Source organism: Oxyura jamaicensis, chromosome 1 (assembly GCF_011077185.1).
Source record: "Oxyura jamaicensis isolate SHBP4307 breed ruddy duck chromosome 1, BPBGC_Ojam_1.0, whole genome shotgun sequence".
NCBI classification, from domain to species: domain Eukaryota; kingdom Metazoa; phylum Chordata; class Aves; order Anseriformes; family Anatidae; genus Oxyura; species Oxyura jamaicensis.
In genome coordinates this window covers 204,272,133-204,299,824 of record NC_048893.1, presented here as the reverse complement: position 1 = coordinate 204,299,824, position 27,692 = coordinate 204,272,133, and the positions used below count along the sequence as shown (strand labels likewise).

The 27,692-nt window shown below is 49.1% G+C and overlaps 1 protein-coding gene and 1 long non-coding RNA gene across 3 annotated transcripts; one reads left to right on the top strand and one right to left on the bottom strand.

The window, feature by feature from the left end:
• The first annotated feature begins 186 nt into the window (after positions 1-186).
• On the top strand, positions 187-24,605 carry LOC118169650. The gene is made up of 4 exons (XR_004752215.1): positions 187-434; positions 9,566-9,568; positions 15,636-15,646; positions 24,594-24,605. It is a non-coding gene; the product is annotated as an uncharacterized LOC118169650 (long non-coding RNA).
• LOC118169635 (folate receptor gamma-like) lies at positions 10,872-14,463 on the bottom strand. Of its 2 annotated transcripts, none has more exons than XM_035331080.1 (5): positions 14,244-14,463; positions 13,202-13,460; positions 12,374-12,562; positions 11,924-12,059; positions 10,872-11,637 (listed from the first exon to the last, which is right to left on the bottom strand). In XM_035331080.1, the coding sequence occupies exons 2-5, from the start codon at positions 13,337-13,339 to the stop codon at positions 11,204-11,206; spliced, it is 897 nt and encodes a 298-aa protein (XP_035186971.1). In that variant the 5' UTR covers positions 13,340-13,460; positions 14,244-14,463; the 3' UTR covers positions 10,872-11,203. The 2 variants fall into 2 exon arrangements, with proteins under 2 accessions (XP_035186971.1, XP_035186961.1); XM_035331070.1 differs by lacking the exon at positions 14,244-14,463 and adding an exon at positions 14,059-14,180.
• Positions 24,606-27,692: the final 3,087 nt, after the last annotated feature.

The following is a 27,692-nucleotide window of genomic DNA, read 5'->3' as shown; positions in this document are numbered from 1 at the left end:
TCACAGCTTGTCTCCATTCCCTCGGATCCTCTCACTGGTCACTGAAGAGAACAGATCGGTGCCTATTGCTCCACTTGTGAGAATGCTGTAGGCCATGATGAGGTCTCCCCTCAGCCTCCTGCTTTCCAGGCTGAACAGAGCAAGTGACCTCAGGCACTCCTCATACGTTTGTAAAATCCTAGAATGGCTCAGGTTGGAAGGGACCTTAAGGGTTATCTAACTCCAGCCCTCAATTAGTTATTTATAACTAATATCCAGTGTTTTAGCAGTTTTAAAACACTGTAGTCATACACTGGCATTCCTGTCCTCCAGCCCCTTTCTTACACCGTTAGGAGCAAGTCAACAATACACTCACATTTCATCCACTTGTGGGGGAAAAAAAAAGAAGAAAAAGGAACTCAAGCAATGTTTTTCCCCATCACACTCCAAAGACAGTTCTTCCCCTCTAGGCCCTTCACCATCTTAGTAGTCCTTCTCTGGACACTCTCCACAGTTTCACGTCCTTTTTGTACTGTGGTGCCCAGAACTGCACACAGGACTCGAGGTGAGGCCACACCAGCACAGAGCAGAGTAGGACAATCACTTCCTTCGACCAACTAGCAATGCTGTGCTTGATGCACCCCAGGATATGGTTGGCCCTCCTGGCTGCCAGGGCACACTGCTGGCTCATATTCAGCTTGCTGTCAACCACAACCCCCAGATACCTCCCTGCAGAGCTGCTCTCCAGCATCTCATCCCCCGGTCTGTACGTACAGTGTTGTCCCTTCCCAGGTGCAGGACCTGGCACTTGCTCTTCACAGAATCACAGAATCATCTAGGTTGGAAGAGACCTCCAAGGTCACCGAGTCCAACCTCTGACCTAACGCTAACAAGCCCTCCACCAAACCATATCCCTAAGCTCTACATCTAAACGTCTTGTAAAGACCTCCAGGGATGGGGACTCAACCCCTTCCCTGGGCAGCCTATTCCAGTGCCTCACAACCCGTTCAGGAAAGAAGTTATTCCTAATATCCAACCTAAACTTCCCCTGGCGCAACTTTAGCCCATTCTCCCTCGTCCTGTCACCAGGCACGTGGGAGAATAGACCAACCCCCACCTTGCTACAGCCTCCCTTCAGGGACCTGTAGAGTGCAATAAGGTCGCCCATGAGCCTCCTCTTCTCCAGACTGAACAAGCCCAGCTCCCTCAGCCGCTCCTTATGAGCCTTGTTCTCCAGGCCCCTCACCAGCTTCATTGCTCTTCTCTGGACTCGCTCAAGCACCTCCATGTCCTTCTTGTAGTGAGGAGCCCAAAACTGAACACAGTACTCGAGGTGCAGCCTCCCCAGAGCTGAGTAGAGGGGGACAATCACTTCCCTAGTCCTTGCTAGCCACACTGTTTCTTATGCAAGCCAGGATGCTGCTGGCCTTCTTGGCCGCCCGAGCATACTGCTGGCTCATATTCAGCCGACTATCAACCAATCCTCCCAGGTCCTTCTCTGACAGGCAGCTTTCCAGCAGCTTTTGTGCCCCAGGTGCAGGACCCGGCACTGGGCCTTGCTGAACTTCTTACAGCTGGCCTCAGCCCATTGGTCCAGCCTATCCAGATCCTCCTGCAGAGCCTTCCTACCCTTGAGCAGACCAACACATGCACCTAACTTGGTGTAATCTGCAAACTTACTGAGGTTGCACTCTATCCCCTCATCCAGATCATCAATAAAGATATTAAAGAGAACTAGCCATAATACTGAGCCCTGGGGGACTCCACCAGTGACCAGCCTCCTACTGGATTTAACTCCATTCACCATGACTCTTTGGGCCTGGCTATCCAGCCCGTTTTAAACCCAGCAAGGCATACACCAGTCCAATCCATGCGCAGCCCGTTTCCTGAGAATGCTGTGGGAAATGGTGTCAAATGCCTTACTGAAGTCAAGGTAGACCACATCCACAGCCTTTCCCTCATCCACTAAGCGTGTCACCTTGTCATAGAAGGAGATCAGGTTCGTCAAGCAGGACCTGCCTTTCATAAACCCATGCTGACTAGGCCTGATTATCTGACTGCCCTGCAACTGCCGCATGATGACACTCAAGATAATCTGCCCCATGAGCTCACCTAGCACTGATGTTAAACTAACAGGCCTATAGTTCCCCAGGTCTACCCTCTGGTCCTTCTTGATGGGCATCACGTTTGCTAGCCTCCAGTCAAGTGGGACCTCCCCCGATAGCCAGGACTGCCGATAAATGATGGAAAGCGACTTGGCCAGCTCCTCCGCCAGTTCTCTCAGTACCCTCGGGTGCATCCCATCCGGCCCCATCGACTTGCGTACATCCAAATGCTGTAGCAGGTCACCAACCATTTCCTCGTGGATTATGAGGGTCCCATTCTGCTTCCTATCCCCTTCCACGAGCTCAGGGTATTGGGCATCCAGAGAACTTGCCACTAAAGACTGAGGCAAAGAAGGCGTTAAGCACCTTACCTTTTTCCTCATCTCTGGTAACTAAGTTTCCCCCCACATCCACTAAAGGGTGGAGATTCTCCTTAGTCCTTGTTTTCATGTTAATGTGTTTATAAAAACATTTTCTGTTGTCTTTAACAGCAGTAGCCCAACTGAACTCCAGATGAGCTTTGGCCTTTCTAATTTTGTCCCTGCGCTGCCTCACAACATACTTGTAGTCCCCCTGAGTGGCCTGCCCTCTTTTCCAAAGATCATAAATCCTCTTTTTTTTTTTTTTTTTTTTTTTTTTTTTTTCTTCCCCTAAGCTCTAGCCACAACTCTGTCCAGCCAGGCTGGTCTTCTTCCATGCCAGCTGGTCTTTGGGCACGTGGGGACAGACCGCTCCTGAGCCTTTAAGATTTCCTTCTTGAGGAGAGCCCAGCCTTCCTGGACTCCTCTGCCCTTCAGAACTGCCTCCCAAGGGACTCCGGTCTGTGTTCTGGACTGTGTTCAGGACACAACCAGTGTCCTGAACAGCCCAAAGTCTGCCTTCTGGAAGTCTAAGACAGCAGTTTTACTGGTCCCCCTCCTGACTTCGCCAAGAATAGAGAACTCTACCATTTTGTGGTCACTCTGCCCAAGACAGCTCCTGACCACATCTCCCACCAGTCCTTCTCTTTTTGTGAACAGAAGGCCCAGTGGGGCACCTCCCCTGGTAGGGTCACTAACCAGCTGTATCTAGAAACTTCAACTAAAAAAACAGACAAATGAACAAGCAAAGCAAATAAAAAACCCTACAGAGTAAGTATATTAAAAAAGTTATGGTTCTACAAAGTGTCACTGCTTCTTTTCCTCAAATAATTACCACTGATTCCATGGGAAATTTAATATTTCTCTTCATGCCTATAGAACTTTTGTTCAGATAAAACCATAAACCGTGGTCAAAAGAGAAAATAATGCCACAAAGAGGAGAGACCCAGTGGTTTCTTACTACCAGCTTCTGCCCCTCTGCTTGCAGAGGCCCAGACCTGCTCTCTGTCCCCTTCTGCAGCATGCTGTGGTCAGTCCTGACTGGCACCCCAGCTCCTGGTGACCCTCACAGGGCACAGCCAGACGAGACAGTGCACATCCACTCCAAGCTGCCTATCTCTGGTCCCAGCTTCAGCTCCAGCAGCACCCCCAAAATGTTGCTCACCCCATGGCAATCTTCTACAAACCAGTCACCTTCTGCTCCACCCATCAGTGTGGCACAGTGCTCACCAGCCTGCTCACATGCTTCTTGCCCGCTTGTGCATGTAGCTTCCACCTGCACAAAACCCCAACATTTCTGGGATGAAAACCAGTCTGATCTGGAAGAAATTGCTGAAAATTGTCAACCCTCAGAACCTGTGGTCAAATCCCAGAACAAGCTTTCTAGAGAGATGGTTGATGCCCCATTCCTGTCAGTGTTCAAGAGATGTTCAGACAATGCTCTCAATAACTGTGCAGGGTTTATGTGGCAAGGTTGAGGTAGCAAGAGGCTGCTGTAAGAAGAACCCAGCAGCTGACCCATGTCAGAGAAGACAGTTCCAGCCAGTGCCAGAAGACCCACCACTGGCCAGAGCTGATCCAGTGAGAGACACTGGTGCCACTTCTGTGATAACATATTTAAGATTGGCTAAAAAAAAGAAATGCAACAGCAGCTGGGGGAGAGGAGTGAGTAACTGAGAGAAGCAGCCCTGCAGCCCCCATGGTGAGTGCAGCAGGAGGTGTTCCAGGCACACAGCACAAGTCCCTCTGCAGCCCATGGGTCCCACACGGAGCAGATCTCCACGCTGCAGCCCACGGAGGAGCCCCCCCGGTGGAGCAGGGGGATGTGGCCTGGAGGAGGCTGTGGCCCATGGAGAGACCCCGCAGGAGCAGGCCCTGGGCCGGAGCTGCAGCCCGTGGAGAGGAGCCCACGCAGGAGCAGGGGGTCTGGGGGGAGCTGCCACCCGTGGGGGACCTGTGCTGGAGCACTTTGCTCCTGGGGGATGGACCCCGTGGGACGGAGCCGTGTGGGAGCAGTTCTTGAGGAGCTGCTGCCTGTGGGCAGACCCACAGGCTCAGTTGAGGAAGGATGGCAATCCGTGAGAGGGTCTCCATATTGGAGAAGTGAGAGAGACTTTTTATGTGGGCAAATAGCAAAAGGAATAGCAGAATGCAAGAGCAACCTGTTTTTCCAACCTGATGCCCTCCTCAGACACCAAACTCGACACTCCCACTCAAGGAGCTAATGTGAATGTATATATATTTTTCCCCCCTCCCCCCTTTACATCTGGGCTCCCTGTCAAAACACTACCCAATTCCTACCAGCCCAGGGTTGCTGTGGGCTTGGCTGTGGAGCCCCACTGCAGCACCCAGGGGCACCGATCAGAGTGCTCCGCATTGGAGCGGAGAGCAGCCATAGACTGCTGCAGAGAGCAGCCATAGACCTCCCCCAGCATTGGAGCTGTCGGTCTAGCATGCCCAAAGGATACAAGACTGATCCAAATGCATGTGGTAGCAAAAGAAACATTACATAGATCCTCCCCTAATTCAGTGCTGATCCTTGAGGACAAGGAGAAAGTCCAGTTACTTCAAACTATCAGATACTCACATCTGGAATTGTAGACAGAGACAAACCCCAAACTAACAGCAAACAAAATTCTTGAACATAAGAATTTGTATATGAGCTCGGAGAGGCTCAGATCAGTCCTGGTGGCAAACAGGATTATGCAGTTCCTCACAATTAGCACAAGGAGAAGAAAATGGAATGGAGAGCAAGTGAGAGCAAGTTACAGCCATCTTCCATCCCAGCAGTGCCTGTCAAGATTAACAAGGGCTTGCAAACCACTGCTGTTTCATGACAGCATGGATGCTCTGCAGTACGTCACCACAGGAGGGTTTAAATGCAGATCCCTTCCATTATCTTACACAGTAAAAATGAAGGGAAGTAGCCTAGCCTGGGAAGCAAGAAAAGTTTCCTGCTGTCAGCAGTCACAGCAACATGACCCTCTCCCAGCAAGATGTAAGATACAAAGGAAAGGTGGGGGGGGGGGGAGGGACAGAGAAGAACAGGCAAAGCCCCCCCAACTAGCTGCAGACCAGCTTGCCCAGATACCATGCAGAAGGCAAAATTATCTTGCTATTGTCAGGCATGGGAACACTACCAACAGAACTGGTAAAATGCCCAGTGAGTGTCTCCAAACTTTTCATAAAGCAGAGATGTGACACTGCAGCCAACTTGCAGCTGAGCCCAGAACAACTTTCAAAGGATAGAACTGCACGTGGCTGGGAACAGCAGGGTCAGATCACCCTCCAGGGTTCACAACATCCCTAAGGGGATTCCAGTATGCTTATAGGAGACAGGTACCCAGCGCTGTTTTGGCACAATTGCAGAGCTGACTAGAATTTGCATGGACAAGAACCCTGTGGATGGGAGGGAGCTGCCCAAACAGGATTTTCTTTGGAAAGCAAAACTGCTCGTGTCTAAGATGTTTTATTTTTGTCCTTTGTGGAGACCATTGTCACAGAAAGTAGGTCCAGGTGTTTCCTCTTCCCCATCCGTAGCTGGGTTAGACAGTGCAAGCCTCACATTCTGCATGTGGGCCAAAAACATCTTCTGGCCTTTCTCAAGTCAGGGTCCTAGGCTAGTCTGCAGAATTTGAAGCAACACATTGAAGAGGGGGAGGAAAGAAGAAAAGAAAAGGAGAAAAAAGTGCTTCTGTTTCATGTAAAAGCAAGCAGTAAGTAACCAGCTGCAGAGACTGTATCATTAAAATACTTGAAGAAAATAATGAAAGCCTTCTGGAAAGAGACATTTTGATCTAATGACTGCTTAAATTAAATAAGGATCTGCAGACTGGACACCTGTAAGTTTTGCCTAACCTAAGCAGCTGTACATGTTTACTCCCTTACCCTTCTCCTCACCATTCCTTTTTAAGGAGTTGCTACTTTTTTCTTCCAGAGACTTGTTCCCACCTCAGAACAAGGCAAAAATTAAGCACAGCAGTGAGCTTTCACAGAGCTACTCATGCAGTCTGCAAATCCCACGTGGGAGGCTAGGAAATGCCACCTCCAGGGGAAGAGAAGGTCAGAAGCAACCCAGACATGGAGCCAAAGCCAGGTCCTATGCAGGGAATGCAAGCTGTACCAGCTGGTGTGACCTTTGCTACAGCTGTATAGAAGAGGGAGCTTCCAACATACAAGCTGTGGACAGCTGCATGATGAGGGCTGTTTTAAGATGTTCCACAGAGGTACTTGCTGGAAAAGCAGGTATTATTTTTACCAGGCTGCAACAGCAATTTGGCTCTGCCAATCCATGCCCAGAATGCCAGACACTGTTCCTGCACCCAACTTTGGGGGGCCCAGCTCAGATGGAAGGGGAATCAGAATCTGAGAACTGTAGGGGTTGGAAGGGAACTCGAGAGATCATCGGGTCCAACCCCTCTGCCAAAGCAGGATCCTCAGAGCAGGCTGCCCAGGTAGGCGTCCAGATGGGCCTTGAATATCTCCAGAGAAGGAGACTCCACAACCTCTCTAGGCAGCCTGTCCCAGTGCTCCATCACCCTCACCATGAAGAAGTTATTTTGCATGTCAGTGCGGAACTTCCTGTGTTCTATCTCGCGACCATTGCCCCTTGTCCTATCCCCACAAACCACTGAGATGTTAGCTACATCCTTCCGTCTCCCACCCCTCAGATATTTGTACACATCGATAAGATCCCCTCTCAGTCTTCTCTTCTCCAAGCTGAACAGACTCAGGTCTCTCAGCCTTTCTTATAGGAAAGATGCTCCAGGCCCCGTATCATCTTTGCAGCCCTCCGCTGGACTCTTTCCAGGAGATCCCTGTCATTTTTGTACCGGGGAACCCAGAACTGGACACAGTACTCCAGGTGAGGCCTGCCCAAGGCAGAGTAGAGGGGGAGGATCACCTCCCTTGACCTGCTGGCCACACTCCTTTTAATGCACACCAGGATCCCATTGGCCCTCTTGGCCATGAGGGCACACTGCTGGCTCATGGTCAACCTGTCATCCAGCAGGACCCCCAGGTCCTTCTCCTCAGAGCTCCTTTCCAGCAGGTTGTCCCCCAGCCTGTACTGATACTTCCGGTTGTTCCTCCCCAGGTGCAGGACTCTACACTTGATCTTATTAAACCGCATTTGGTTTCTTTCTGCCCATTTCTCCAGCCGGTCCAGGTCTTGCTGAATGGCAGCACAGCCTTCTGGTGTGTCAGCCACTCCTCCCAGCTTTGTGTCGTCAGCGTACTTGCTTAGGGCAGACACTATTCCCTTATCAAGGTTGCCGATGAAGATGTTGAACAAGACCGGACCCAGCACCGACCCCTGGGGAACACCACTAGTCACAGGCCTCCAGCCAGACTCTGCACCGCCGATCACCACCCTCTGAGCTCGGCCAGTCAGCCAGTTCTCAACCCACCTCACTGTCCACTCCTCTATCCCACACTTTCTCAGCTTTGCTATCAGGATGTCATGGTAGGCAGGATCAAAAGCCTTGCTAAAGTCAAGGTAGATGACTTCCACCACTCTCCCCCCATCTACCCAGCTGGTGATGCCATCATAGAAGGCAACGAGGTTGGTCGAGCACGACTTCCCCTTGGTGAATCCATGCTGACTACTCCTCATAACATTCTTCTCTTCCAATTGCTTGGAGATGGCATCCAGAACAAGCTGTTACAACACCTTTCCAGGGACAGAGGTGGGACTGACTGGCCTGTAGTTTCCCGGATCCTCCTTCCTGCCCTTCTTGAAGACTGGAGTGATATTGGCTATCCTCCAGTCTTCAGGCACCTCACCCGTTCTCCAGGACCTTTCAAAGATGATAGAGAGCGGCTCGGCGGCCACGTCTGCCAGCTCCCCTAGCACTTGCAGATGCATCCCATGGGGACCCATGGATTTGTGTGCATTGAGCCCACTCAGACGCTCCCGAACCACTCACGTCCACCGGGGGGAGCCCTCAATTTCCCAGACCCTTTGTCCTCTTGCCAGGGGCAAAGAGTCCCAGGGGAGTATCCTTGAAGCAAAGACTGAAGCAGAGAAAGCATTCAGTATCTCTGCCTTCTCGGCGTCTCCCGTGACCAGGACACCCCCCTCATTCAGCAAGGGACCCACATTATCCCTAGTCTTCCTTTTGCTGTTTACATACTTGGAAAAAAAACCTTCTTATTATCCTTTATCTCTTTAGCAAGCCTCATCTCTAGGTAGGCTTTAGCCTTCCTCGTTGCCTCCCTGCAGGCCCTGACAACATGTCTATAATCCTCCCAAGAGGACAGGCCCTTTTCCCACATTTCATAGACCTTCCTCTTCCTTTTGATCCTAACAATTAGCTCCTTGCTCATCCACATGGGTTTCCTGCCCCCCTTCCCCGATTTCCTATTCTTTGGGACGCACTGATCCTGAGCATGGAAGAAGTGCTGCTTAAACGTAGCCCAGCTCTCACAAGCACCCTTGCCCTCAAGCAACCTAGCCCATGAGATACTCCCAAGCAGTTCCCAGAAGAGGTCGAAGTTGGCTCTTCGAAAGTCCGGGGTAGCAATCCTGCTTTTAGCCTTACTTCCTCTCCCTAGATCCATCTGGAACTCGACCACCTTATGGTCACTGCATCCCAAGCTGCCCCCAGCCTTCACATCCCTAACAAGGCCATCCCTGTTGGTAAGAACAGGGTCCAGGAGCCCCCCCCCCCCCCCGCCTCATCAGCTCCTCCACCACCTGCATCAGAAAGTTGTCCTCAATGCATTGTAGGAACCATTTGGACTGTGTGTGCCTGGATGAGTTGCTTACCCAGCAGATGTCTGGGTAATAGAAGTCCCCCATGAGGACCAGCGCTCATGATTGTGAGGCTACTAGCAGCTGCTTGTAGAAGGCCTCAACCTCCTCCTCCTGATCTGGTGACCTGTTGTACGCCCCCACACTGTCCCCCATACCAGCCCACCCCCTTAATTCTCACCCACAAGCTCTCCACTTGTCCTTCACCCTCCCCCAGGTGGAGCTGGGTACACTCCAATTGCTCCCTCATAAAGAGCAACCCCACCCCCTCGCTTCCCCAGCCTGTCTTTCCTGAAGAGGACGTAGCCCTCCATGACAGCGTTCCAGTCATGCGAGCTGTCCCACCACGTCTCAGTGATTGCAATGAGATTGTGGCCTCGTGACCAAACACAGATCCCGAGCTCATCCTGTTTATTTCCCATGCTCTGCACATTGGTGTACAGGCACTTTAGGGTAGCAGCAGGCGCAGTTACCCCTGGGGGGATGCAAGAAGAAGAAACCAGACGGGGCATCGGGAACGCTTCCTTCTCTGAGGAGCCCTCAGCCAGTCCTATGGGAGAGCTCAGAGGTTTTTCCCTGTCTTCAACAGTGACGGTAATGATGATTTCCCCCAGCCCTTCTCTGTCACTTTTAGCTCCCCTCCCTTCCCCCATCAAACTTAGTTTAAAGCCCTGGTAATCAGCCCAGAGAGCTTGCTCCCCAACAAACTTGCGCCCCACTGGCTCAGTTGGGGTCTGTCCGCAGCCCACGTACCCGGCCTCTCAAAGGAAGGCCCAAGATCAAAATACCCAAATCCCTGGTGCAGACACCACCCCCTCAGCCAGTCATTTACCTGCCCCGTTCTACTCTTATCTGCATCCCAGTCACTCAACGGGAGGACAGAGGAGAACACTACCTGCACCCCCGATCCCTTCAACAACCTCCCCAGGGATGCAAAGTCCTTTTTAATATTCCTCATTTTTCTTGTTGCAGCTTTCTGGGATCCAACCTGAATGACTACAAGAGGATAGTAGTCCTCCAGTTTAATGAGCTGTGGCAGAGCCTTGCTAACATCTGGCACGTGCCCCAGGCAGACAGCACACCTCTCTGGCTAGGTTACCTGGGCGGCAGATGGGAGCCTCACTGCCCCTCAGCAAGGAGTCCCCAATCACCAGGGACTCTCCGCTCTTTTTTTGTGGCACGGGTTACAGTGTGGTGCTCCGTCCGGCCCTGATCTTATGTTTTGTACTTTTCCCCAATCTTGACTCTCTTCTCAGGGTTGCTTCCCGGGTTCGGACTGCTGTCCAGACCCTCAGTCTCTTCTGCAACTTCCCTGAGAGCATCAAATGTATTTCCCAGGGACACCATGGGGGTAGGTGGTGCCATGGGTGTTGGGGACAGATGTCTCTTTCAGCTCCGAGCTGAATAAACATGTGATTGTGACTATGGAGGAGACATAGATGCTTCCATCATGCCCAGTGTACCTGCTGCAGACCACAACTATCTCCACACCTTCTCCAGTGAGATGGAGCAGCTAAGGAGCTGCCACAGGCCAGGAGATAAGACTGCAGCTTTCCTACCCCCCAGGCAGACTTCACTTTTACAGACTGCACTGCCACCACCCAGTCCAGCAGCCTCATACCCAGAGTGCTTCCACCTCCTCTATAGGACTTAACCTCCATACAGAACGGCTGATTCAGAGCAATACTTTTATTACCAACTCTTCAGGGAGTCAAGAAAGGACCGAACACTAGAGCTCAGCTGAAGACCCTGAACTAACACTACCAATACAGAGCACAGCCATCAGCACCTGCCCTATCGACAGGAGACAGCAAGCACAGTGTGAGAACAGACATGAAGGAGCTCCAGATGAGAAGGATGCCTGGTACTGCCCTCCCCAGGGCTGCAGAGAAATAACAGAAGTAACTGCCTTCATCAGCAGCTGAAAGCAGCAGCAGCTGTCAAGGTCCAACCATTCATGCTGAACATATGCTGGCGCACATCACCAGTTTGGCCAGACCTAGGTTTCACCCACACCAGCTTCTGCTGCAGGAGCCCATTCCTTCAGAGCAGGGAAAGCCACGTGCCTTTGGGGAGCTGTCACAGGGACCCCCATGCATGGGCCCACAGCTTCTCACTCTCTCAGAGAGCAACACCAGGGCCAGAGGCAGCAGGACCAGGACAGGCCATGGCAGTGCACACACAGCTTTACCAGCCTCAGGAGTCACATTCTCCATCCCCACAGGATAGGATCTCTTCTTCCAAGCATAGTACTTCGCCACAACCACATTGGGGTTCCCCCGGGCAGGGTCAAACCACATCTGGATGCAGCGTCCACTGCCCCGACGCTCTGTGGTGTATTTGTAGGAGTTGGACCAGATCTTCTCACACAGGTCTTTTGGTTCAGGGAACACTTCGGTGAAGGGCCTGCATATGGAGCCCCAAGGACAGCGGTTTGTTCCTGAAGACAGTACCAAAAAAAGAAAGCAAAGACTTAAGCTAGCATTCTCCATCTCTTTCCTTCCATGTGGGAGAGGAGGCCACCTGCTATCAGCCTACCCACAAGCTCATCAGTGCATTGCAGTGATGGATGGTGGCTTGACCACCTTCCAGTCTGCTACTCCACAGGCAGATGAGAGCAGGGAGGGTCTTGGCTCCAAGCACCAGGCAGGAGCAGGGACAATCTCAGGGTCTTGCCTGCATGGAGGAGGAAAGGAGGAAAGGCTTTCCCCACAGAGTCCACTGACCTGTTGCCCAGTTCCAGCCCTTGTGCCAGTTGTCTTTGCATGTGACATAGTCCTTGCAGTCCTCCCACCACTCCTCACAGTCCTCTTTGCAGAGTGGCACATGGAGAATCCTCTCCCGACGCCAGCTGCTGTCAACCTACAAGGGAACAGGACCATGCACGCTGGTAGTGGCCCTCAAAAACTAAGGAGCAGGATCTGCAGGACCTCAAAGTCCCCTCCTGGCTCCTTCCACTGGGGTCCAGAGCTGATCTCAGAAGAATTCCAACCCAAAGGGAGACGTGCCTTGACAACAGGCAGTTCTTCCATCAGCCTATCCAAGCCCAGTAGGAAAGGTGAAGTGTCCCTGAGGGGCACACACCCATACCTGCCACACCATACAGATGGCCACCACGTAACACATTGTGACTGGTACAAGCCCTGTTGCATTCATCACATGGGATCTAACTTTACCTGGTCAATCCAGGGCCCCAGGTTGGGTGAGCACTCATACAAGCATGTGTCCTGGATGAAGTGGCGTTTGCACTTGGATGGCATCACCCCACAGTGGTTCCAGTTGAAGTTGTACAGGTAAGACTGGTCCCTGTGGGCTTCTGAACTCGTGTTGGCTGTGCAGCAGGCATTGTCCTTCCAGGGAGCACACTGCAACAGAATAGGAGACAGACCAGTTGGAGAGGTCTTGAGGGAGCCCAAGGAGGCAGAAACCCATCACTAGCAAGAGCAGTTTCTCTTCTCCAACCAGCCCTTGGACACTTTAGTCCAAAGAGCTTAGGGCTGCAACAAGATGGAGTTAGAGGAAGAATATGAAGAGTACTCTGAAGGCCAGATCCTCACCAGGCATTGGTGCCAGGCAGAGGAATAGAACTGCTACCTCCTGTGCCCTGGCTTGCTCTTAGTCACACCCCTACCAAGATCTGCCATCAGTGCTGCACAGTAGAAGTAGGCTCTAGCATTGATGATTTCATTGATAAAGGGAGCAAAAGACCGGATCTTTCCATGCCATCTATTACCTGTTCTTATCTTTGGTACCTAGGCTTTGGAAAGGAAACCCCCTAGTGAAAAAGGGGTAACAGGGAGATGACAGTTCCTCACAGCACTGCGCTTCCCCTCACCATTTTCTAGAGGGAAGCATCAAACAAGCCTCCCACCCAGCACAGGCCACCTTCTTCAGGTGGGTGGCTGCTAAGCCCAAAGCACAAGCAAGCCCATATCAGCTGGGGAGGTAGGTACAGGGGTCCCAGACCCAGACAACCCCACGTAACATTATCAGCAGCACCATACCTGGCCATGCAGTGTCCCTTCTGGGCCAGGCTTGGTTTTGTGGTGTTTGGCATCCATACAGACATTCAGCAACGGGTCCTTCGCGGGCATCACTGCCGAGGCAGCCAACAGCACAAGCAGCACCTGCCCTGCTCTCATCTCCACAGCCACCCTGTTCAGGCCAGGGGATGGGAGGCCAGAGCTGTGCAGGACAGGGACAGCACAGGAAGGGGTCTGCCACAAGCAGCAGTAGCCAACACGCTGCACAGGCCCGCTGCTCCTGGGGACAGACGAGCAGACTGCCAGCAGTTCGCAGCACCAAGGACACAAGTGCAGCTCCCCCAGGCATGGCTGGAAGGTCAGCCACACTTAGCACCGAGGACTGTTTTGTAGTTACCCTCAGACATTCCACAAAGCACCCTAACCAGAAAGGGGATGCTATACAAGGCCCACTCACTTCATTGAGACACATCCCTGTTTCAGAGCAGAGCTTTCAGATCCTGAGCATTTTCAATAATGAGACATTGCTAGTTAAGGGATCTTTCCAGCTGGTAGTTTAGAAGTTATAGTTAAATGCACGTGAACAGTAAGCTACAGGAGACCCACCTTGCTTTCAGGAGCACAGAAAAAGAAGTTGCTTTGCTTTGCCTGCATCTTTGTCTTCTGTTTATCAGTCTGATCTCAGAGTTGTGCATCTCTAATTTCATATTACCATGCCTTAGCGTCCTCCACCCACCCAGAGGTTAATAGGACTCTTATAGCAGAGTATTGCAGAAACAGCAGTGTTTCACAGTCCTTGTGAAAACAGGGCAAAGGTCCAAACCCACCACCTTCCACAAAATATCTTGCAGAGCACAGGAGAAACGTAAGCTGCTTACAGCATTAAATGAGCATGAAGTGACACAGAAGATAACAATTACAAATCTGAGAAAGCATACATGTAAACCTGAGAGCTAAGGAGAAGCCAACTTGCATCATACCTATGTGCATAAACTTAGCTCCCTTTGCCCTGCCACCCCCCCCCCCCCCCCCCCCCCTTACCAGTCAATCCAAAACACCTTACCAGTCCAGGCAGCCTTCAAGTCCCCAGTAAGACCCTAAAAGCACTCACTGCAGGAGCTTCCTGGGGTCAGCTTTAATAGGAATGCCTTCTAACACAGGTGCTGGCACTTGAAATTACTTCCTTAATATGCATAACGAGCTTTAACTTCTGCCAGCGTTCATTACCTTAGAAGCAGTTTGTTGGTGTGACAACCAGCTTGCCCAGCCCCTTTCATAGGCAATGCTATCTGGCCTGAGAAACAATCTGGCTGTTTATTTTGAAGGACAGGTCTCTTATCAGCCTTGGCCATTCATAACAAGTCCTTTTTCCTCTACTTGCCTTACAGCAGGCAGTTTTAATTTGCTGTACACCGTTGCATAAGATAAAACAAGCAAGGAAGCGCAGATCCAGGATGCACCAAGAACAAATACAGAAGTGGCAATTCTCATCACAAAAACAGGACGTGCAGAAATAAGCGCTGTTGTCTCAGAGGAAAGAATAATAACTCCTAACACAAAGAATAGATGCCAGCTGATGAAGGGAAGCTGTGCATCTTGTTGCAAAAACCTGAAAACAGTAACCGAAACTACAAGTAGGGGTCTGGTCACAAGAAGGGAAGCGCCCACCCTCTGCGAGCAGGTGGGATCTTCCTGCTGGGACAGCACAGGTTTTAGGGCTGCTTTGCTCTTTTCTTCAATCACAGCACTGGCTTTTTGGTGATGAATGCACTTGCCTAAGGAGCTCATCTTACATTTAATTCATGAACACTTCGAACTTCATACCCTGTTTTAGTGATTTCCATAGTCTAGTGACATGTTGCGTGAATAAAGACCTCTGTATGTTCCTTCTGAGCCATCCCTGTGCTGTTTCCATTTCTCACGCTTTTAGCTGTCATATTGGAGGTGACAATGAGCAATCGTCCCACACTCATCTCTTCCGTGCCTTTACCACCTCTGTCAAGACTCCTCAGTTGTCTCTTTTCAAACCACAGCCACAGTCTGCTCACTCATCTCTCGTGGCAAGTGTTTCTGCTCCCAAGGCACCAGGACTGCAGCAGTATTTCAGATGCACAGCACTGTGCTTGCCTTGTTTTCTGTTCCTTCCCTAGGAATTTCTAATATCTGGTTTGTTTTTGGACACTGCTGATCACTGAACTGTGCTGTTGTAAAACTATAGTAACTGTGACAGCTTGTTCCTGAGAGATAATTGTTAGCCACGAGCCTGTCATTTTCTATGTGAAGCATTCTGTGGATTTTATTTTTTCCCCAGGTGCATTTCTTTATGTTTGTCTGAACGGATTTATTTATTTATTTAAAAATGTGTTGTTTTATTGTTCAGAGGCTCAGTCCTACTAGGGTCTTCTGCAGATTTTCTCAGCTGGCCCTCCTGTTCCCGAAGGAACAAGCTCATCAGCAAACCTTGCTGTTTTCCCACATAAAATCAGTTGAAAAGCAGAAGTCCCAGTGCAGACTCCTGTAGGGGCTCACTGTAAAGGACAGCCATGTGCCTCTACTTTCTGATTCAGTTATTCAGTAGTGCGTGGGACCTCAATCTCGTCTCATGGCTTCTTGTTGGATGAATGCAAAGCTCCTGGGAACCCAGGCAGAGTCAATTGCCTGGATCTGCCCCAGCCAGAATACTTTCCAATCCTTTGAAGACCTGCAATAAATTAGGGAGGCTTTCCTGCATGTTAAAGAGCCATACTAACCCTTTATGTATATGGAATTTATTCATGTGCCTGTTACCTGTTGCAATTCGTTGTCACATTTTCTGCAACCTTTTCCCACATATACCATGCTCATGGTTGCGCCGTTCCCTAGGTCTCCCCTGAAGGCCCTTCAATGAGTCCATTGTGAATGCCTGCACCCTGCCTGTTGAGTTAAAGGTTAAAATAATTGGGGGTTATGCCCAAGTAGTCATTGTAGCCATGAAGATGATCAGAGGACCAGAACACCTCTCCTATGAAGAAAGGCTGAGAGCTGGGGATGTTCATCTGGAGAAGAGAAGACTCAGGGGTGACCACATTGCAGCTTTTAAATTCTTAAAGGGGGCTTATAAAAAAGATGGAGAGCAACTTTTTACTCAATCAGATAACGATAGGACAAGGGGGAATGGTTTTGAACTAAAAGAGGAGAGATTTAGATTAGATGTTAGGAGGAAATTCTTCAGTCAGAGGATGGTGAGGCACTGGCACAGGTTGCCCAGAGAGAGGCTGTGGATGCCCCATCCCTGGAGGTGTTTAAGACCAGGTTGCACGAGGCCCTGGGCAACCTGATCTGGTTGGTGGGTGGCATCCCTGCCAATGGTGGTGGTGGGGGATCTAGATGATCACTAAGGTCCCCTCCAGTTACGTGTACCCAAGGGACTTGCAGTGCCATCCTGTTCCCCACCTTTTATCATCCCATGCCTGCACTCCCCTACACTGCATCCTCTGTCCCCACTTCTCAAGGCCACTGGCATCACGCCAGACCTGTGTTTCTCAGCACTACAGCATTATGTTAGCCATAAATATCTCATTTGGCACAGAATAGCTACTTGTTACTACTATCTGCATAAAGCTGAAACTGGGTGTACCATATAACAGCAAGCAAAAAAGTCATAGTCACTTGGTCAGCAAGGTTGCTGTTATTGCTAAATCTAATACAAACAAAGCTTGGAGAGAGAAAACCTGACCAGCCTCACTCCTGAGACCTTGTGAACTCCACACAAAGCCCATGCATGGCACAGGGCTACGGGGCAGAGTGCAGGACTTGTACCATGGGTGGAAATTGAGGCTATCCCTGCTTGGACTCAGCACCATGGGGACAGCAACTGAGCTGAGCCCCGGATTGCTGCTAGCTGCTGGGGTCTGCGGTGCCCGGTGCAGACGGGGACCTTGCAGAGGGACACCCAGCACCAGCACAAGGAGACACCTCACAGAGGCACCCATGTTTGACCACCTCATGCTGGATCTGCAGTCCTTCAGAAGTGAATCAGCATTAGGCTACAAGAAGAGCAGACAACCCTAGGGGCCCTGAAGGAACATCTAATCTTTTCTTCCTTTCCCTGCAAAAATTGTTTAAAATACACCATCAAAGAGTGTAAGCAGGGGATATCTTGATGAACATAAAAGGAATGGGATAAGGAAGAGATATATTTTACATTGGACAGATATTATTACTTCAGACTTTTCATTTCAAATACTTGCTTATTCCATCCATCACCTTTTTTGTTGGCTAAAAAATTTAGGATTTAGAACGTGGTTGCCAAAACAGAAATGAGAGATTGCATGACACAGCTCTTGGATTTCTCTGGTTTGAAACAGGAAGAAATAAGTTTTCTTGGCCCAACTTTTCTGTCCACTACATACCAGGGCTTGTTAAGCTGTGCAGGTCAATGGAGGGTGTGAGCGTTGCTCAGGGAGAATAAGCAAGGCAGGTCCGGTCTCTCCTGGTGGGTAGCTCAGAGAAAAGATGTTATCTCTGCTATTCGAAAGCATGCTGGGCACTCAGGTACCTTGGGAAAGGAGGTGTTGGCAGAGAGGTGGTAGGTGAAGGTAGAGGGACTGGAATTTATTTTTATTTATTTATTTATTTATTTTCTGCTGCTGCTCTGCAACAATGATCAATTACAACAATCAATTATTTATTTCAGTGTGTAACGCATGTTCTGCTTTCTGGGAAGTTAGGAATAGAAAGTGCTTCTTGTTGATAAAGTGTTTTAATATCCCTAAATGAAGATGCTACACATATTGAAGTTATATGTGAGCCAAGAAAGAAGAAAAACTGAGAACAGAAAGCAAGGAAGGATTAAAAAGAAAAAAAGGAAAATGATAGTCAGAGATATGTGAATGAAGACAGAGCCACGGACAGAGTGATCTTTCCTAAACATTTCAGTTCCCACCTGACAATGGAATGTCTCAAAAACCTCAGGGACCTCCCACAGTGGTTATAGACACAGTTATCTCAGACCCCTGATAAGGGCAGAATCTCTCTGGGAGCCACAAAACAAGATTAAAACTGACCTCTGAATACAGGCTGGGAAAATAAACTCAAGGGCTCATGTGCACACGGGAGTGCTTGGGACATGGAGAAGGAGGCAGCTCAGATGAAAGGCTGAGGAAAACCCCCAAGTTCACCTAATTACTAATTTCTGTATTTCAACTCTCTTGCAGTGCAATTGCATGAGCTCATCTGGATGCACATGGATGAGAGACAGGCGCCTCCATGTGCCTTTGCCCGGCGCTCCTTCTCTGTACCACACCAAACTCCCCAGGTGCAAGCCTCCTCGCTGCGCAGGAAGATGCTGCAATGTGGGAGCGAGCTTAAATTGGACAAGTGAGGTTTGGGTCCCTCAGGATCATCCCTGAATGCCAGCAACAAATTATGTAATTTCTCATTTGGTCTCTGCGTGTATCTGTTATGCTGCTCTCAGCTCCACTGTGTTTTCTCTGCTCAGAGCCAGGAGCAGAGGCCCCGGGCCCAGAGCCCGGGAGGTGCCCCCTGGGCCCCAGGCAGCACTGCTGGGCCGGGCGGGTGCCGGAGCCCTGGCCCAGGCTGCCCAGAGAGGGGCTGGGGGCTCCTCCGCGGGGTCTCCAGCAGCCGCTGGGATGTGGGGCTGGGCGAGCGGCTCCGCGGGGCCCTGCTGGGGCAGGGGGCGAGCAGCGGCACCCATGGGTGTCCCCGGCCTCAGCCACGTTGTGGTTCTGCACACTCTGGTCAATCAGACACCATGGAGGCTCAGTACTTTCAAAGGCAGTCAGTCCACAGTCCCTGCTGCCAGCCCAATCCCCGGGGCAGCCTGGGGAAGCCCAGGGAAGGTCCGTGCAGCCGCTGCAGGGCACCGTGCGAGCAGATACGAGCTCTGCGCTCTGCCACAGGTGCCACGCCAGCACGCAGGGCAGGCAGCGCAGGACACGTGTGCTGCATGGAGGGGCTGTAGCTGTAGCTGCAGCTCAGCGCAGGCACAGCTGAACAACCTTACAGCTGGCATTTGGCACTTTGTTGGAGTTGGAAAAAGATGGACACAGAGGTGCCTCTAGCCTTAACCGTTATGTGATTTTACAGATGTGGCCTCCCCAGGCCTGGTCTTTTCCTGACTGGAGAGTCCTGGTCCACTCAGTCCTGCTGGTACAAAGCTGCTCCAGTCCTCTGACTGTACATGATGCCCTCCCTGAATCCTCCCAGTTATGTGTGCCCTTGTTGAGATGAGGGAACCTGATCTGAGTGAATGTTAGGTTCATGCAGTGGGGTAGGGATGGTTCCCTGATGCTGATTCCTGTCCACTCCTAGCACTCAACTTGTTGTTTTTTTTTTTTTCCTCTTAAATCCTTCTGAACAGTAACCATGGGGCTGCTCAGCGTGGAGTAAAACAGAAGGATTAACATACAGATGCTGTCCCTGTTTTACAGACTCTTGCTGTGCTCTGCAGCATTGCAAGGGATAGAGCTCAGACCTCAGCTCAGGTAAGAGACCACAGGCTGGAGTCTTGTGTTAACACACTGTAACCAGCCCTGGATGATGCAGAATTAGGGCTAAGAATGGGAAAACTCCCTGCCTTCAACAGCTAAAACTTCTCATACACTAACATGGGCTCTGTTTTCAGAAACCTCTTTCTCCTGAAGGTCCCAGTAGGCAAACCAATTCCTCACCACAGCGGCAAATCCACCACATATTGAGTCAGATTTACCTGCTCAGCATTAAATCAGAACATAGTGACCAGTATGAATTATTCAGATTTATATTGCTGCATTTTGCTATGCTTTATTGCTGTATAAATAACATTTGGATTAGAAATCTTGTGTACCTGACAGGTATTTAGAAAATTCTCCATGGATTAAAGAGAGCACATAGTCTTTCTGGGGTTTATTCCTGTAGGTGCACAATATGTTTACAAAACCAACGCAACTCTCCTGGCAGCTCTTTCTCCAAGAGCCTGTTGTAGAGCTTGGGCAGTCACATGAAGATGTGGAGGACGTCCCCTGGCAGTGTTAGGCGAGTGATGAGAGTGTGACACAGTGGCACTTGGGGATGTAGCTCTTCGGCTGAGTTCAGGTCCTTGAAACCAGGCATCAAAGCATGTGCTGGATGGGAAGGAGGAGAAAAGAGCAGGGAGGGACAGCTGGCGTGAAACGGCATCTCATCCCGGAGCAGGGCTGCAGCCGTCGGGACGGAGTCCGACTACCTGGCAGCACTGCAAATTCATCCGTTATCGGGCAGTTGTGAACTATGCTCCCTTTTCCTAAAATTAATAATGTTTATAGTAATTGTAACATTACATGTTGGTATTTATCATAGTAACGTTAATTAAAGAAGTTAATGGGCTCATGCATATATGGTATTTATTCTTGCCATAGCTGAGTGCAATGGAGATGTCTTTAACGGTATGCTCCTGTACTTCAAAGCTCTCCTTTAAATAGCAGTTTATAGTGCAGCACTGTGAGAGGCAGAGTGCATAACATAACTATGTTTGCATAGATTTCACAGAGTTATGATACTGGATCATTTCTAGTTTGTGTCTTTGGTTCCCTAATCACAGGCTTACTCTGTGCTTCAGTTAAGCACTTTAAAGGCTGCACAGTCATAAGCCAATTTCAATGAGAGTGCAATAGTCATGTACGTTTATTTGATATTTGTCTTGCTGGTTTACTGCATGTGAGGTTTCATCTGTTCCAGATGATTTTGATAAAAGGAGTAACATGAAAAAGGAAATTTAAATAATCTCAACCTCCTCAATTTTCCAGCTGATTCTGATCATGAAATCCGTAATTTGCAATTCAGCTTCTTGTTCACCTGGTATGCAGTGATACATACAGCTCCTGCAGCCTCTCATGATGACCATACCATTTTCTTTATATTTCTTTATTATTTTTTTTTTGTCTTCTCATTTCTTTCTCCTGACTTATCTTTTGATTTGAGGCTTATGGTAACAGGTATTTTCTTTTCATTCTATACCTCTAATATTATTTTAATTTATCTAGTCTGCACTTCAACATACAGCAAAGGTACAGATATTAGATACTACTGCTACCAATTGCTTCTCTTCCTGGCCTATGTGACTGAGATGGTATTAAATATATATATATATATAATTATTATTATTTTTAAAAGGCGCTAAATAACAAGAAAATCACACTTGAATATCAGTACTGGACTTGTGTGTCACTTCAATTGTATGCTTATATCTTGATTCATGTATTATCCAAAGATACCCAATGAAATAATTTTTTAATGACTGTGGTTCAAAGACAGCTCCATCACCTGGGAAAATCCAGTTCTTAAGAGTTTAGCCTGCTGAGAGGCCTAGAAAGAGAAGCAAGTATAAAGAACTCCTGAGAGCACTAGCAAGCAAAGGAAGTGGACACACCAAGAAGAAAGGTTTCTGTTCATAGTCGGTGCCATGGCCTAAAGCAATAGCAAATACTTAGGGTAAGAAAGTGCTTTTATCACGGTTGGGCTGAGTAGCAAACTATTTGGAGAGTTTAGTGCTGGGAAAAACAGGAAGCAAAACACCAAGGTGTTCAAGAGATGGAGTGAAAACAACATTGGGAATATTGTGGAGAACACAGAATGGTCACTGGGGCACCTCAGCAGAAATCTGTGGTGGTCCAGGAAAGAGAAACAGACAAACAAACAAACAGACAAACAAACAAACAAAACAATACAAAACAAAACAAAAAAATCAAACAGGGAAAGAGAAGGGTGGTTGTCTGAAAGACAGCAAGCTGTTAAGTCATTTCGTGGTGCTATTTGTTTTACGGCAGGGACTCGAGCACTAATTCCGTAGTTAAGGATGTTTCTGGCAAAATATTGCATGCCAAAACAATGTCTACCCATGGGCTTCTGCTTAATACATAAAAATTGGAAGGAAGGACTTATAAAAACATTAAATTTCTGAATAAAAGAGACAACTCTATTTGTCATCATGTATATTTAATAACTGTGGCAGACACACCATTGTAGTCTGTGTGCAGCCAGATGCCTGACATTATCAACATCTCTAAATTTCATTGAATGCAGTCAGGAGGCTTTTCCTATCAATAATGCATCCACTTCAAGATTCAGGCAACTGATTCTCCAAGTTCAAGAAAACTGTGCTTGAGTGGAGTTGCTAGCAGGGAAGACCTGGGTGTCCAGGGCAAACATTTTTCAGCAACTTCCCCATTTCCTTTTCCTTATTCAGTATTTGATACACTTTTTCCTTCTGGCGAGCAGGACGCAGACTTAGACAGCTGAGACTATGGGTCTGATGTCTTCTGTTACCTTAGCTTTGAAGTTTCCCTCATGCCTCTATGCTCCACACGGTCTGTACTCAGGTCTGGGATTTCCCTGACCCAGGCGCAGCACCTTGCCCTTGAACTTGTTGAACCTCATTAGTTTCATGTGGGCCTACTTCTCCAGGTCCCTTTGGATGGCATCCCTTCTTTCTGATGTATTGACTGTGCCACTCGGTTTGGTTTCATGTGCAAATTTGCCAACAGGCAACATCAAAATGTCATCACACACAGATGGGCACTGGCTGTAGGTGTAAAAACTTCTCAGACCTCAAGTGTGAAGAGCAATGGAAACCTGCGTGTTAAACACTCCTGAGCGTTGTTGTGGCTTCAACACCCCGCTGGGGCTCGGGGGGGTCCCTGCTTTCCCAGCCTGCAATCCCGAGCTTGAACCAGATACGGAGACCATTAATCCTGGGGGCCAAGCACAAGAGGAGGTGAGCACATCACTGCTGCCAGGGGCCACGCCATATCACAGGTCTGCGTTCCAGGAGAGACCGGATCGCTACACTTCGTTCTCCTATCAAACCCATGCCTAAACAGCTGTGCAACATTAATATATGCCTTCCTCGTGATGCTTTACTGAAAAACCATTCACTCAGGCACAGCACCGCTGCCTGCTGGAAATGCTTCCACCACGACACGTGCCCTGACTGCAGAGCCCTACAGCCATACTGGCTTTTTACACAAATACTTAATTTTTTGAATAGCTCTAACGCATTATGCTAGATATTCTTAGACATTTTAGAAAACATATGCACCAAGGAAAGCCTGTATCCTAATTAACAGTATTTTTCTGCACAGCATTTTAAAGCAAAGTGAACACCCTGCATTTCAGGACAGAATGCAAAACAAGATTCATAACTCCTCTCCTCCAGGCCTGTTACAGACCTGCCCAGCTCACCACAGCTGACATACGAGACAGCCAGGCTTCCTGATCCGGGGTAGCACAAGGGGAACACATCGCCTCCCTTCCTGGCAGCTCCTACCTGAACAAGGTGGGATCTCACAGAAAAGCTCAGAAGATGGGGGCTGGACTCAGCCATGCCCAGCGTGGTGCCTCACCCTGCACCTAGCCCTGCGCACACTGTGCCAGCATGGGGCTGGTCCTCAGCTCAAAGGAGAAGCAAAACCGAGGGCTGCAGAAAGCAGCAAGGCGAGGAGTGGGCATCCAGCCACACAGGGCTCACACCCCTGAGCCTCAGCAGGAGCTGGGCTGTGATCCAGGCACAAACGTGAAGAATGTGAAGTGCTCGGACTCCTTCCTGAGCACCGGTCAGTGTGCTTTATGCTTGATGCCCACCAAACCCTTCTGCATCAACAAGTGTGAAGCAAACTGCTGGATGACCAACCTGCTGCGCAGAGCAGCCCCCGACCAAATGTGGCACACTTCCCCCAGGAAGGCTCTGGGGACAGCTGAGCCTCCGGGGCTGGTGGCCGCGCCGTGCAGACTCCCAAAACTCTGAGGGTAGAGCTAACCGAGGTTAGAGCTGTAAAACTGTAATTATAAATAGGCAAATACTGTAAGTATGTAGCTGCAAATATGTCAGACAAATGTAGTTTATGGCGAGAGATGCTGTCTTTTATTAGCTGTTCTTACAGTCAGAGAAACTATAAAAATCTTTCAAACTCGCAAGCTGTACTTTGAGTCTGAAAGGTAGCAATCTTCATAGCTAAATATAGCTTGAGAAGAACATCTCTCAGATTTATGGCATGTATCTCACATTTCTGTTTAATGCACATTTTTCACATTCAGTGAAATCAGGAGTTTGCATTTTAGGGTGTTTTGCTGGTTGCCTTGGAGTCCAGCTCTAGGGTAGGGCGAGGTTTCATGCGCTTTCCTGTGTTTGCCTTTGGGACTGCGCGGTAGGTGCCTGGCTGCTGCAGGGCTCTCTCCCCCCGGTCCATGGGACACCCTCTGCCTCCTGCCAGTACCACTGAGCCATGGGGGCTCCTCCAGCAGAGGAGCTGGGGACCAGCACCCGCCTACATCAGACACTTTCATGGCCCATGGGCCAACCGTGCAGCAGCTGCTGCAGCAAGTGGTCAGAGCCTGGCAGTGGATCTGCAGTCTCTGGGCCATCCCCAGCCATGGATGTGTCCATGCCTCTCCCATGGAGGCTACTGAGGCTGTACTCTGTCCCACCTCCCTCACTGCGGGTCATTTCGGCTGCTAGTGCCAGGAGCTGTGAAGGACCGCAGCTGTCTGCGGCACGTTGGAGGGCAGAGCAGTCTGTGGGACCAGCTGGGGTGAGGCGTGCAGCCTGTGGGGTGCTGACAGCCCAGCACAGGCAGGGAGGGAGCCATAAACCCAGCCACTCGTCCCGGTGTTGTTCTTCTCAACCTGTATTTAGCTTTGAAGATTGCTGTGATCTTAACTCATGCAGAGCCCCCAGCGTTTGGTACCCACTGTGCACGGCTGGTCTCCCCAAGAGACAGGAGGGGGAGGCTGGAAGCTGTCCCCCAGGGGGATGGAGGGGGCACAGCAGGACAGCCAGAGCACAGAGCAAAGCAGCCCCTGATAAGCACATCGGCGTGGTTTGTATGCCGTGAGCTGCAGCACCAGATGGTTTTTATCTGTGCCTCTGAGAGTGGACCTGGCCCCTCTGGTGGTGCTTCGAGGTCCAGCAGAAGGGCTGTGTCTGTAAATACCGTAAAGAACAGAATTTTAGCTGGAGATCTGAGTGCTGCATTTCCATATATGTCCATAAAAGGCTTAGAAGGTCTGAAGTCTGCACTGGTTGGATTTATTGTATTATTGGCAGTGTGAAGACGGGACATTTACAACAGCAAGATGCATAAGTCTATAACGATGCCTGTTATTCTGCTTAAGTGGGGGCATGCCTGGCTTGCCACAGCCTCCCCCATTCAGCTGCAATGTCCTCGTGCTTCACTGCCAACTCACTGTAAGGTGGAGTCATCCACTGCTGTCTTTTGCAATCAATGAGATTAAGAAGAAATTAAGCACACAGAAAGAACCAGGCAAAGATCATTCTAAACTGAATTAATAAGCAGGGAGTGCTTCCCTGCATGCACAACGTTAAAGGCGATTTGCAGTTTAAAGCGATAAATATCAGCCGAGACTCCTAGCTGAGTATGTCACTACAGGGACTGCAGGGCTCCATGATAAAGCCTTGCTCAGGACTGCATACACTTCTCATATAAAACAAGTCTCAGGATTTTTAGAGTATGACAAACAGGGGGCTTGGATTCTGCTGCACTGGCCCCAGCAGACACCCCATTATTCACATAAGAAAGCATCTGTCAAGGTATTCATCTATCCAGATGTTTGCTTTAAAATCACTCTGTTGATGAGTATTATCTTTTGGATTCGTTGTTTTGCTCTTGGTCACCAATAGGAAACTAACTAATATCTTGTTCTTGAAACATCTTCTAGTTCCTTTAGGACTTACAGAGTTGGGGGCACACTGTCACTCAGGCATGGTGGGACATGAAGTGACACTAAGTCCTCCTTTATTTGGGTTCAGAACCTGATATTTTTCAGTGAAACTAGTGCAAATTTAGAGAAACTTCAATAAAGGCAATGGTCTTTTTTCCATTTCACAGTAATATACTGAGATTGATGACTGATCTCATCTCAGCCTCAAGTATTACTAAAGAAAGCAATTTTACCTCTTTGCTGCCATTCAGATACCATGGCAAGGGAGGGAGGAAATATCAGAAGCCTGGAAAAGGCAGAGAAAATAAATATCTTTAAAACTGGAAGAAAATGAGGACTGAATGCTCCAAAGAGAACAGCTCTCTGGGCCACCAAAACTACTTCCAGCAGGCTGAGTACCTTGACCTGATCACAGCCAGCAGAAAAGGTGTAAGAAGGGGCCAGGACAGGCAGAGGCCACAGGAGCAAGCTGCTTGGGCATGGGCTGGGGCTGGAGCCATGTTTGGGAGGCGCTGAATTGCCAGGGCTGCCCAGGCACAGCTTTGCTCGGGCCACCCAGCACAGAAGATGCTGGAGGTGGTGCTGGTGGCCACCGTCTGGAGTCTCGCGTGGCTGAGCAGCGAGGAGGAGGCTGGGCTCTGCCTCTTGGCATGGGAACAAAGGGCCAGTCCTTGTGCTGCTTGGCTTCATAGCACAAGTTGTCATGCACTGCCCAAAAGCCTCCCAGCTTCCAGCAGTCTGTGGGTTTAGAACTCCCTGAGATATTCATATTCTTGTGTTTAAACTCTAGGGTAAATTTTAGCCATCATCCCTATTTGCACATAAACAAATGATCAAGTGATAGCTTTGGGTGAATAAAGTAGGCAAATTTAACAAATTTATCAAGTAAAAATCTTATCAATCAGATCATTTCTCTTCTGTCAAAAGGTAACAGTTCACAGATAGGGAAAAGATCATCAGTCTTAATTGTTGAGATGAATTAGCGCACATATCACATAGTATTTTCATAAATGAGTCGGTGAATATTGCTGAGCTTGAACCATCATAGGGACATTTCAAATCCTGTTTCTTGTTTCTTTTGTGGATGAAATGCAAGTCTAAATAAGCCTTTTGGGCCTGATGTCAGTGTGGGTAGCACAGTAAAGAAAATATTTATTAAATCCACAGCTTTGCCAGAGGCACAAAAGAAAGACTTGTTAGTGCCCTGGGTAATTTTGAAAAATTGGAGGAATGGCCTAGGAAAAAAAAAAAAAAAAAAAAAAAAGGAATAAAAGGAATAAAATCCACAGTCAGGGTGGGAAAAGCAGAAAAGTCTACAGTGTTGATAGTGGTGTTTGTAAATGAAACAGAAGACATGATACGGAGTCATGATACAGAGAAGAGGGACATTATGCTGGGATGCATCCACAGCAATATTGCCTGTACAGTGTGTTCAATTGGCCTGCACTGTCCTGGCTTGGAAAAGTCTCATCTGCAGATGATCGCTGCCACAAAAGAGGTAATTTAGTCACCACTCTGGCCTCCTGAGGTTTTCCATTTTTACTTTCTCGTGGTTTATAAGATAAATGGAACTCCAAGTATTTAGTTCTAACTCCACGTAAGGAGTAAGCTATATGATGTGATGACAAATACAGAAGCTGACTGTATTGATTTTCTGAGTTCCGCTGGAAATGCTAGGTATTTTATGAATGGCTATCTACGTGTCTATCTCTCTGGAAAGTTTGGATATCACACTTCTGCCAGAAAGGCTTTCAAAGTTGATGGCAAATGAAACAATCAAACCTGGCAGGAGAATTTGGGGAGATAAATTAACAAACAA

Excerpts from the sequence above, each read along its gene's own strand:
- LOC118169635 (XM_035331070.1), bottom strand. Across the intron at positions 12,563-13,201 it reads AAGGGACACTGCATGGCCAG|TGTGCTCCCTGGAAGGACAA; the intron begins GTATGGTGCTGC and ends ATTCTGTTGCAG. Across the intron at positions 11,638-11,923 it reads GGGCTGGAACTGGGCAACAG|GAACAAACCGCTGTCCTTGG; the intron begins GTCAGTGGACTC and ends TACTGTCTTCAG.